We start from the raw sequence: 12,306 nt of genomic DNA, 5'->3' as shown, positions 1-12,306 counted from the left end.
TAAAATATTCACTACTCCCATCATAACAATAATTTGTTTTTTAGATAAAATCATGGGCGGTTTAAAATATAAAAAAAATTAGTCAAAAAATTTATAAATATAGCAAAATGTTATGTCTAGACTACTCTCATTTATCATTGAAAATATTTGAAAATGACATTTTACTTTATTTGAAAATATTTTTCAATAGATTAAAAAGGGAAAAATACCTTTTTAGTCCTCAAGTTTTTTTGGAATAGGTGTGTTTGGTCTCTGAAGTTTCAAATTAGCCATTTTCGTTCCCAAGTTTTCAATAATAGGTTTAAAAGGTCCTCTTCATTAACAAAATTGTTTAAATTAACATATTTGTCCATTATTTAAATGTTTATGTGGCTTGCTAGCTAAGTTGATGATTTGGATTTAAATTTTCTTAAAAGTAAAAAGAAAAAAAAAAAAACCCAATTTGAGCCCTAAAACAACTAACAATGTGAACACAAAACCTAGGAAATCTTATTCTCTGTTATGTTCATCAATCGTTCACAGGCGCGGCTATCAGATATGTGTACAATCCACAACACACTTGTTCTTTGTTCATTGTTTGTTCACTGACCACGAATGACCTCAAATCAAATTCTCCATAGTATGTAAATTTCAATTTGTGAGTTCGAACTACCCAAATACATTCCAGAAACTAAAATTTTGGATTAATAAGTAGATTCTTGGTGGATTCAATATGATTCTAACCACCGAAACTCTTATATGGATTCATACATCTGCAATAAAAAAATTAAAACATCAACATATGACTTTTCTTATTGGTTAGAAAGTTATTAATCACTTTAATTTTATCCTAAAATTTGAAGGCACCAAAATTTAAACCAAACTGAAAACAAAAGTCACATAGAAGAATTGCGTATGTTATTTTCACTTACCTTTAACTACAGATTATTTGGACACTGAACAAATGGAAGAGTAGACGAAGCATTAGAAAAAAAAAAAAAATCAGGTCATGGTGGTCAACATGCTTCGCCTAGACAATGAACGAAGATGAATATTGATCTGCTTCGACTCAAAATTAGTCAAAATCAGTAGATTATCACCAGTCATTGAAGTTTCAGTGTTGGATGAAGCTTCATTGATCAAATGAAGAATATATTTTTTTTCGCAGTGGGCTTGGTTTGAACAAGACGGTTCATTGTACCTTAGAATTTCAATTAGGTCATAAAATATCCGATGTTTTTTAGAAAATATTTTTAAATAAAATTAAAAATAAGTAATCTAATAATTAACTTAGTCAACAAGTCACATCAACATTTAAATAAATTAATTTCGAAAAACTGGAAAGATTTTTCCCAAAACATAAAATAAAATCCCAACACATATTACAAATTAAATAATTTCATAATTAGACGCAAACACGCACAAGTATCAGTCTCCTTATTTTTTGTGCCTTTATATTTCCCACAAAAAATTTCCAATCTCCCTCCAATCCTCTGTGTCTCTGTAGTAGGAAGAGCTCAGAGAAGCTTTAACAACGTAACAATGGAGCATTTCCTCATTTCTCTCTTAATCTTCTTCCTCTTCTTCCTTTCTCTCACTCTCTTCATCCTCTTCCACAACCACAAATCCTTATTCTCCTATCCCAACGTTCCTCCCGGCGCCATTGGCCTTCCCATCCTCGGTGAGAGCCTCGAGTTCTTATCCACCGGCTGGAAAGGCGAGCCTGAGAAGTTCATCTTCGATCGTTTGCATAAGTACAAGTCTGATGTCTTCAAAACCTCCATTGTCGGCGTTCCGGCCGCCATTTTCTGTGGCTCTGCCTGTAACAAGTTCCTCTTCTCTAACGAGAATAAACTCGTTACTCCTTGGTGGCCGGATTCCGTCAACAAGATCTTCCCCTCTTCCACTCAGACCAGCTCCAAAGAAGAAGCTAAGAAACTCAAGAAATTCCTCCCGCAGTTTCTTAAGCCGGAAGCGCTTCAGCGTTATATTGGAGTTATGGATGAACTTGCTCAACGCCATTTCGCGTCCTTCTGGGAGAACAGAGAAGAGGTTCTCGTGTTTCCTCTTGCTAAAAGGTAAAAAATCAAACAATTATGATTCAATCCAGTTTCAATTTCTGCAATCTTTGATTTTGATTTTGATTCTGATTTTGATTTCGATTTCTGTTGTGAATTCTGATTGAACGACTTCCAATAATGGAATTAGCTTCTTCACTTTCGATTTCGTTTTCTGTTGCGATTTTTTATTGATCTACTTCCGATTATGGAACTAGGCTTCATTTGAATTTCGATTTCATTTTCTCTTGTGGATTCTGATTAATCGACTTCCGATAATGGAATTAGCTTCTTCACATTCTCATTTTTTTCGTTTTGAATTCTGATTGATCGATTTCCAATGGAATTAGCTTCACATTCTCGCTGGCGTGCCGATTGTTCGTTAGCGTGGAAGATGAAATCCATGTAAAGAGATTATCGGGACCATTTGAGCACATTGCAGCCGGAATCATATCGGTGCCGATCGATCTACCAGGAACGCCGTTCAATCGAGCGATAAAGGCGTCGAAGTTCATCAGAAAGGAACTGGTGGCGATCGTGAAGAAGAGGAGATGGGATCTGGCGGAAGGAAAAGCGTCGGCGACGCAGGACATTCTGTCTCACATGCTTCTAACGTGCGATGAAAACGGAGTGTTCATGAACGAATCCGATATCGCCGATAAGATTCTGGGCTTGTTGATCGGCGGCCATGATACTGCCAGTGTCGCATGCACCTTCATCGTTAAGTTCCTTGCTGAGCTTCCTCATATCTACCATGGCGTCTACACGGGTATGCTTATTATATATGAAAAGACTAATACATCCCTCTCTCTATTTCCTCCTCAAAATACTATTTTAAAATTTTGTTTCTTTAAAAAAAAAATGGCAAATTGCAAATACTAACTTTAAATTATGGTGATAATTTTGTAAGAATTGAGTCCTCGAATATCCTAAGTGTTAAAATTAGATCCCTTAAAACTTATATAATTGTAGAGATTATAACAATTGTGTAAGTTTGGGGGATCAATTTTATTATTTGGAAGTCTAATTTCTACATTTATTGAAAATATTAGAGTTTAATTTAACAATTCTAAAAGTTTGAGGGCTCAATTTTTAACATTAAAAATTTAAGAGTGTAATCATAATTACCACTATACTTCTAGGATGATTTTTATAATTTGTCCAAAAAATTAGGTGGCAAACTTGTGATTAGGAATTAAGTGCACATACAAAATAGGTGGAATAAAGAGTTCACCAAAGTGTTTCTCTATGCAAGTTACTTTGGTGCATCCGTGGTTTCACCGAGCCAACCAATAGTTCATTCATAAATTATCATGTGGCAAATTCTTTTTCTTTTTCAAAAAATTGAATTTATTTTTTATATGTAATTGAATTTTGACTATAGCCGATTGGAAAATAGATGCAACCTCGGCTAGAGAAATATTACCTAAGCATGGATTATTACAAAATTTTAAAATCTCATTTGCTTGAATACTTATTTTTGTGTAGTCCATTCAATACTTTAGCATAATTTGCGAACTAAAGGTTTTTCTTTTCCTCTGTTATGAAATTTTTTTGTTCTATGTGATTGGAAGAGATTATTATGTACTACTGTTTAAATTAACAAAAAATTCATTACATATACCAATTTATATATATGCTTACTTTGACAAAAAGTTCAACAATTTTTAATCTCAATGTATCTCAATTATATTTATAAAGAGAGAATATTTAATTGTTTCCTAAAATTCGTTAAAATACTACTTGAGTCTCTATGGTTATATACATCTAAAAATTCATAAAACCTTAAAATTAATCTCTCTAGCATGTTTAAAGTTAATTTTTCTTTAAAAAAATAATCTCTTTATAAAAGGTTGTTTTCGAAAATAGAAAAAAGAGTTAATTTATTAAAAAAATATAGTAAGATATCATTATTTATTAATGATAGAAAGTGATAAAATAATAGACACTGATGATTGTCTATCACTAATTACATAGACATTTGCTATATATTTGAAAATACTTCTATCAATTTTGTAATTTAAAACAATTACACCTTTATAAATTTAAATATATATTTACAGATTTTTTTTAAGAAAATTATTTCAAATGGTAAAATTATTGAAAATATTTACAAGATATAACAAACTTTTAGAACTATTAATGATAGACATTGATAGACATTGATAGAAGTCTATCCGTGTCTATCAGCATCTATTATTGATAGTTCTAAAATTTTGTTATATTTTGTAAATATTTTGGTTCATTTTTCTATATTTAAAAACAGTTTTTTTTTTATTGAAATTGTAAATATTGTTATTTAATATATATGTACTAAATTTAAGAATTATTTAATGTGTTGGGTCTCGGTTAAAATTTATTGAAAATATTGGAACTAATAAAATTTGACAACGGGAAATATGGAGACAAAAAAATTGATCTCAAAGTAAAGGACTGGATAACTTTTGAACCCTTTATTCCATTTTAGTTGTATACTTTTAAATATCCCATTTTAGATTTTTCGGTTTTAATAAATCTTGAAAATTGTCAATCATTTTTTTTTTGTTTTTTAAGTCTCATTGGCATTTTTCTCTTATAAATTTTATAAATACATTTTTAGGGTGTTTTTTCTTGCATAATATTATCTTACTAATTCAATTTTGAAGAAAAACAATTTAACATTTAACGAAAATACGCTAATTAAAATCAAACCACCTAAAGTAAATCGACTAAAATGAAATAAAATTACAAAGTCAAAATAATTTTTTATCCTAAGAAATTTATATCATAAAAGTAAGATTTTCAATTTTGTCTTATAGTGTATGTAAAATTTTAGGGTATGTGTGGGGAAGATTATCCTAAGACTATAATAAATATCTCTTGCTATAATAAATATTATTTTGTATTTTCTAATTAGCCACAGCCAACACTATTTCAAAACCCTGATTTGTTACCGTTTTTACTATTTTACATTCATCATTTTTTTTTATTCATTGCTAGTGTTTAATATTTATTTCTCAAACTAAAATATTTTACACCTCAAACACATACTATTATAACCAAAATTAAAATAATCTATACCCCAAACACACACTATTATAACCCAACTATAGTAACCTAGTACTATAATAACGAATTTCTTGTCCCAAACGCCCCCTTAAAGTTTAAATTACAAGTTTAGACTCTCATATTAAGTTGGTGTCTATTTAGTAAATACTTTTTTTTTTTTAAAAAAAAAAGTGTAATAAGTATTCCGACTTTTAATTGTATATACAATAAATTTCTAAATTTGAAATAAGTCTCTAAGGGGACGTTTGAGGCAAAGAATATCATAAGATTATAATAACCACGTAAATATTATTTCAAAACCTCCAATTAGTTATCGTAAACACTATTTCAAAACCCTCATTTGCTATGGTATTTACTATTTGCTACCGTTTTAGTATTTTACATTCATCATTTTTTTACTCTTCCCTTTCTTCACAAGCTAAACTAATTTACACCTCAAACACATACTATTATAACCCAAACTAAAATAATCACATCTTAAACACAAACTATTAAAGCCCAACTATAATAACCTAAGAGTATAATAATCAACTATTTGCCCCAAACGTCCCCTAAATATTTAAAAGTCTCTGAAGTTTTTAAAATTTTTATTTTGTGTTTAATAGGTATATAACCTATTTATATATATTTTTTTTTTGTTACCTCACCTATATATACATAAAAATTTTATAGTTTGGTTTTCCTAATTGGTTCTCTTAAAATTTTGAGAATGAGAGAAAACATTATGTGTCGATTATCCCTTTCATTTCACTTTTAGGCACTATTTTGGACAAGGTAGACAAAGTAATTTTCCTTTGTATAAAAAAATATTTTAATTCGTATTATTGATTATGTAAACTATTTATAAATTAAAACCATATATTCTCAATATTTGGCCAATTATATTTAAATGTCAACATTCATGCATGTATAATCTGTAATAAAGTAAACATAAAATATATCATTATGCTAAAGTGAACTTTGCTTAGTGATAATAGACATGAACTTTATCAAATATGTCTCGTTTGATAATCATTTTGTTTTTAGTTTTTGATTTTTGAAATTTAAGTCTATTTCTTTATCATTTCTTACGATAATTTACATTCTTATTATGTATAGTGATTGAATTCTTAGCCAAATTTCAAAAACAAAAATAAATTTTTAAAAGTTATTTTTTTTAAGTTTTCAAAATTTAGCTTGATTCTTTAAACCATGGGTAAAAAGTAGGTAACAAATGATGGAATTTAGAGGTGCGAGTAGTGTCTTAATTTTTTTTAAAAAAATAAAAAATCAAATAGTTACCAACCGGAACTTAAGTCAATGATTCGATCCCTATCGACAATTATTGTATTTAAAAGAACACACATCAATATTAAGGACTCGTTTGGATTGACTTGAAAAAAATAAAAAAACTATTTTTATTTAAACTCTTTTGATAAATAATTGATTAAAATATACTTAAAACCTATTTTGAGTGGTTGTCTGACACTCCAATTTCTTTTTAATAATTTATTTCTTAAATTAAATATTTAAAAATGTATTTTAAACATAAATCAAGTTAACATTAAAGAAGAATGTAATTTCCTTCGTTTAGCAGAAACTGATTTAATTTCCCATTCTGCCCTTGAGGCTTAATAAGATGTTTCTTTTCGGGGAAAAAACCTAAAAAGATACGGAAAGAATAAATAGTTTTAGTTGAGATACGGAAAGAATAAATGGTTTTGAAATTTATCTAATTTTAATCTATTTATTTTTAATTATCCAATTTTAATCCTATACTTTCAAGTTTCAATAAATCTTAAATATAGTTTCAACAACTAATTTATGATTTTTTATTTATAGTTTATTTTAAAAAAAAAATGTTATCTATTAGTCGTTTTTCTACAAAACCATATTTATATTTTATATTTTATTATATGAAAATTATTATTATTATTTAATCAATTTTAATAAAAATTAATTTTTAGATATTAAATTAACTTCGAGAACCAATTTCCATAGAAAAAAAACGTCAGGTGGTTAATTGTGATTGGGACAATTAGATGAGTAACACAAAACCGAGATGGTAGACTAAGATGCTATTTTACTAAATTTATTTTTGAAACAAAATAATTTCCCCAAAGCAAATGAATATTATTATAATTGTTTTTGAAATTGATGAAGTAATTAATTAGGAACATTTGAATATGAACAGAGCAAATGGAAATAGCAAAGGGAAAAGCCCCAGGGGAAGCATTGAAGTGGGAAGACATTAAGAAGATGAAATATTCATGGAATGTGGTGTGTGAGGTTCTAAGGCTTGCTTCCCCACTCAAGGTGCCTTTAGGGAAGCCTTAACCGACTTCGTTTTTAATGGCTTCTACATTCCCAAGGGCTGGAAGGTAATTTTCCATCCTTCCTCCTTTACCTTATAATATATATATATATACACACACGTTTGTTTACGATTATCTCTATACATCACACTTTCATCACACACAAAAGGGAATATACCTTTTTAGTCCTCGAGATTTAAAGAATAGGTAGGTTTAATCCTTGAATTTTCAAGACATACTTTTTTAGTCCATGACTAGAATATATGCATTTAATCCATCCATTTTCAAAATGTACTTTTTCTAGTACTCATGTTTTTAAGGTTATATTTAAAAGTAGGGGTGGTCATTAAACCGCAATAATCGAACTGAATCGAAGCAAAAACTTAGTGAAACCGAAAAATGTGATTCGATCCGGTTTGAAAAAAATTTGAAACCGAATTAATTCGGTTCGGTTCAGTTTCACTTTTGAAAACCGAATTTGAAACCGAACCGAACCGTTTTTAACTAATATATATATATTTATTTATTTATTTAATATATTTAAAAAAGAGTAAAACCGAATTTAAAATTGAATCGAACCAAACCGTTTTTAATTAAAAAAATAATATAATATAGATTTTTTTAAAATGTCAAAATCGAATTTGAAACCGAACCGAACTGCAGATATGCGGTGCGGTGCGGTTTGGTTTGAACCAATAAATCGATTCGGTTCAGTTTTACACTTTAAATTAAAAGGTCTCTTAACTATTTTTTATTTTCACTCTATTTAATGAAATGAAATTTTGAATTACAAAAATATGTTTAAAAATTAATTTTAGAGAGAAGAAATAATCTTTAAAAAAAAAAAGAATTTTAATCTAAAATAATAAAATAAATTAATGCAGAAACTTTTTAAATATATTTTTAAAAACACAAGGGCTAGAAAGATATATTTTGAAAACTTAAAGACTAAATGAACATATTCTAAAAAACTTGGAGACTAGAAATGAAAATTCAAGAACTAAACACATATTCTTCGAAACTCATGAACTAAAAAAGTAATTTTTCCAAAAAAATTAAATATTTAAAGAAATATAGGTAATACTTAGATGCATCTCAAGATGCATCAATCTCTATGTTTCTCTCTTCAATCACTCACATCAAAAACTAATTATAATATTTCAAACAATAAATAAGAATAATTTGTCACATGTTAAATTATGATAGGACAATTTGGTATGATGTACAAAGGTATGTGCTCTAATAGTAAAAATTTGACATACGGCAAACTATGATTGGATAATTTGGTTGGATGCACATAAGTATTTTTCTTTTGTAAAACTAACTAATTGCAAAAATACCATTTTTAAAAACATCACTTCAAAATTAATCTTTAAACTCATAAGTAAATAATACATAATACCAACCTGATCATAGTTCAATTGCTATTTTTGTTAAAGAAATATATGAAATGAATTAAGAAAATTTATTTACACGAATGAGAATGATAGTATTTTCAAATACAATACTTATGGAGATGGAAGTTTGAATACCTAACTTCAAGAAAGGGACTATACGTCGATTACTATTGAACTGAACTCTCTTTAGCGATTTGAATGATGGTTTGATCAAATCCCACAACATTCAATGCATTCCTAAATTAGACCACACAATCTAATTTTGTCAAATAAGTTCATTAATTTTTAAAAAAAAATCAGGTAAAGTACATTTTAGATAGATTAGAAAAAGGTTAATGGGTTTAAAAAGACTTTTTAAGCCAAAAAAAAAAAAAAAAACAAAAAAACAAAAAAGAAACGTGGAAATTTGAAATCATTGCCCTATATTAAATACTTAAGTTCAATAACCTAATACAAAGGAATATAAAATTCTGTCAGATATAACCTTGTTGAAAATTAAGTATTTTAACAAGCATAGCAACAAACTAACATCAATCTAAACCTAGTAAAAAAATTACCAATTATCTTCAAAAAGTGATGGTTAGCTCCATCCCTCATCCCAAATGGTTGAACTAAAAAAACAACAATAAAGCTATAGCATATCCTTAAAGAAATTATTCGAGAGAATGACATCACAGAAGAATGAAACTATAAAAGTATCTCGAGTTTATATCTAATAGGTTATTAGAGATTGAACATGCAAGTTTTAGCAGTAGTAAATGTTAGAATGACTTGAATATATCTGGTGCTTCAAATGACCAAGACTATAAATTGATTTTCTCCCTAATAAAATCCGATCTCTCCCTCAATCTGTAGATGTAGCCAATAGACTGTTAGTGAACCACGCAAATCTTTACACGCTTTCTTTGATTTGTCGATTCATGCATAATAATCATTGTGACGACCTGGTTGATATCTTGATCACATACTCGATGAAATAATGTACTTTTGATTGGTTTTGCAGCTATATTGGAGTGCAAACTCAACACACAAAAGCCCAGAGTACTTCCCAGAGCCCTACAAATTTGAGCCAGCAAGATTTGAAGGGAATGGGCCATTGCCCTACACTTTTGTGCCATTTGGGGGAGGGCCAAGGATGTGCCCTGGAAAAGAATATGCAAAGCTTGAGATTTTGGTGTTTATGCATAATTTGGTCAAGAGATTCAAATGGGCAAAGTTACTTGAAAAAGAAAACATCATTGTTGACCCAATGCCAATCCCTCAAAAAGGTCTCCCTATTCGCCTTTTTCCTCATCAACCTCTCTCTCTTTAGCTAATTAATTCCCATAATATGTTTCTTTTTCTCTTGCATTATATACACTACTCTTGATTTCAGCTTCCTCTTATCATATATTATCAATAAATCGTGATATATATATATATACACACTATACTCTTCCTAGTTATATAATTCCCTCTTCCACTTTTGTCTCTTTTGGTCGTTGTAACCAGTCGATTATATTCTTGCATTCAAAAACTCGTCTATGTTAGTTCATCTCCCGTACATTCAATGGCGTTAGATTGTCGGATACAATGCATATAGTGACCTTTTCCTATACTTTTTCAAAATTAACGGTATGTGTGCATCTTCTTTCTTTTTCGTTTATAGGGAAAATATCAATTTATATATCCCTAATTTTTGGGGTTATATCAATTAGAACATTAATTAATAAGTATATAGTCAATTTAAAATTTGAACTTTTGTAAATGTATCAATTTATGTCCACCTTTAGATTTTGTTCAATCAATAATGTAATATGAAACTTATAATTTGAGTCTATTGGATTCCTAAAGTTTCATAAATCAATCAATTTCGGGCATTCATTACGATTATCTATGAAAATCATTCATGCATTAATTCTCAGATGTATGTAGACTTCTTCAAATGTAGCTTTACAAAAATGGACGCATTTATAATAAATACATGGACGAATTTTAAGGGAATTTTATTCTAAGAGTCTAAGTTCATTTATTTATGAAAACTTAGAGGTTTAATTGATAATATGATACATTTCACGTGAAGTTTTTTCGAACAGCATGTAACAAAATGTGTGAATTATGATGCACGTAGAAAACTCTAGAGTTTGAATTGATACAATTTTTAGTTAGGAGTTTAAATTGGATACAACTCCTAAAGATTAGGGGTATAAATTTGATATTTTTCCATGAGATTTTTCGTGAGAATGAAACTTAACTTAGGAGGTTTTACCCTACAATTAAAGAAACAAGACATCAAGATGAGAAGCTATGCCAATTTTATTAAATCAAGTAATTAAATAGACATTTACCAACATATATATACACACAAATTAGAATAAAACACACCGAGGTAGGATGATAAAACTAGCTAACATTTGCATATTAGTTAATAGTTGTTAGGCTACAATATGATTGTATGGTCTCTTTTGGTTCATTCGTTTGTGATGAGTAGTTTGTTACTTAGGCTAGTATACTTTGAAGACATCACATGATCATTGTGTAACATTTTGAATTTCGTACGTGTTCATCACTTGAAAGAAAACATATTTCGTAATCACATTTTTACACAATTCAATGTTTGAGTGAAGGTACTAATCAATCGTGATGCCTCCCCTAAATTTGAATTTTAAGTGAAAATAGTCTATTAGTTATAAACACTAGTATGAATCGTTAAATGTTAGGTTCTTAGATATAAGTATTGTTGGAAATTTATATTAGATATAAATAACCGTGAAAACTAAATTATATCTAAAACTCCTTCTTTAGATGGTAGAGTAAAAAAATATTATCAATCATAAAAGAACAAATAGTTAAGGGAAGGAAAAAAAGAGAATGATATCGAAAGATATACTGGTTCGTCCCAAACTCAAGATTATTTCCATTTTTTTAAAAGTATAGGTTTAGAGATTGCGAAAAACCCTCCGACTCACAGTACAAATCTTTTACAAATAGCACTATTGTGATACTAAAATGAAAAAGAAAAATTCTCCAAAAATTGAAGAATTTTGCTTGCCGCAAACAGTTTTGGTCGTATGATCACTTCAATTTTGCCGTCGGCCTAGGCCCGTGTGTATGTTAAACAACAAATGGGCCTAGGCCCATTTATCCATTTATCTTCACTTTCCCTTCTTTCTGTGTACGCCGGCTTTAATTTGGAAAAAGAAAAATAACCTTCAAAAGAGTTTAGATGCAACAATTTTAAAGTCTATCGGTGATAGACCATATAATTAGAAAGTGTCTATTAATGATAGATTATATCATTAATAAAATTCTATCAGCGATAGAGTTATCACAGATAAATTTTGCTATATTTATAATTTTTTTAATAATATTATTTTACACTTAATTATTAACCCTAAAAGTGTTACTCATTATAATTACCTTAAGTTAAATGAATCAAAATTAATTACATTGCAATTAACTTAAGTCATATGAATCAAAATTAATTAATTGTATTTTAATTAATTAATTTTATATCATTGTTGGAGGTTGTATATGAGACAACATTATAAA

The 12,306-nt window shown here is 28.6% G+C and overlaps 1 protein-coding gene across 1 annotated transcript; it reads left to right on the top strand.

The window, feature by feature from the left end:
* The first annotated feature begins 1,437 nt into the window (after nucleotides 1-1,437).
* LOC120069984 (beta-amyrin 28-monooxygenase-like) lies at nucleotides 1,438-10,229 on the top strand. The gene is given in 5 exon segments (XM_039021831.1): nucleotides 1,438-2,057; nucleotides 2,387-2,805; nucleotides 7,258-7,371; nucleotides 7,374-7,444; nucleotides 9,779-10,229. Coding segments are annotated over 5 exon segments (1,449 nt in total). The 5' UTR covers nucleotides 1,438-1,521; the 3' UTR covers nucleotides 10,088-10,229.
* The last annotated feature ends 2,077 nt before the right edge of the window (nucleotides 10,230-12,306 follow it).

This window comes from Benincasa hispida, unplaced genomic scaffold, assembly GCF_009727055.1.
Source record: "Benincasa hispida cultivar B227 unplaced genomic scaffold, ASM972705v1 Contig730, whole genome shotgun sequence".
Lineage (NCBI taxonomy): Eukaryota > Viridiplantae > Streptophyta > Magnoliopsida > Cucurbitales > Cucurbitaceae > Benincasa > Benincasa hispida.
This window is presented reverse-complemented; position numbering and strand designations above follow the sequence as displayed.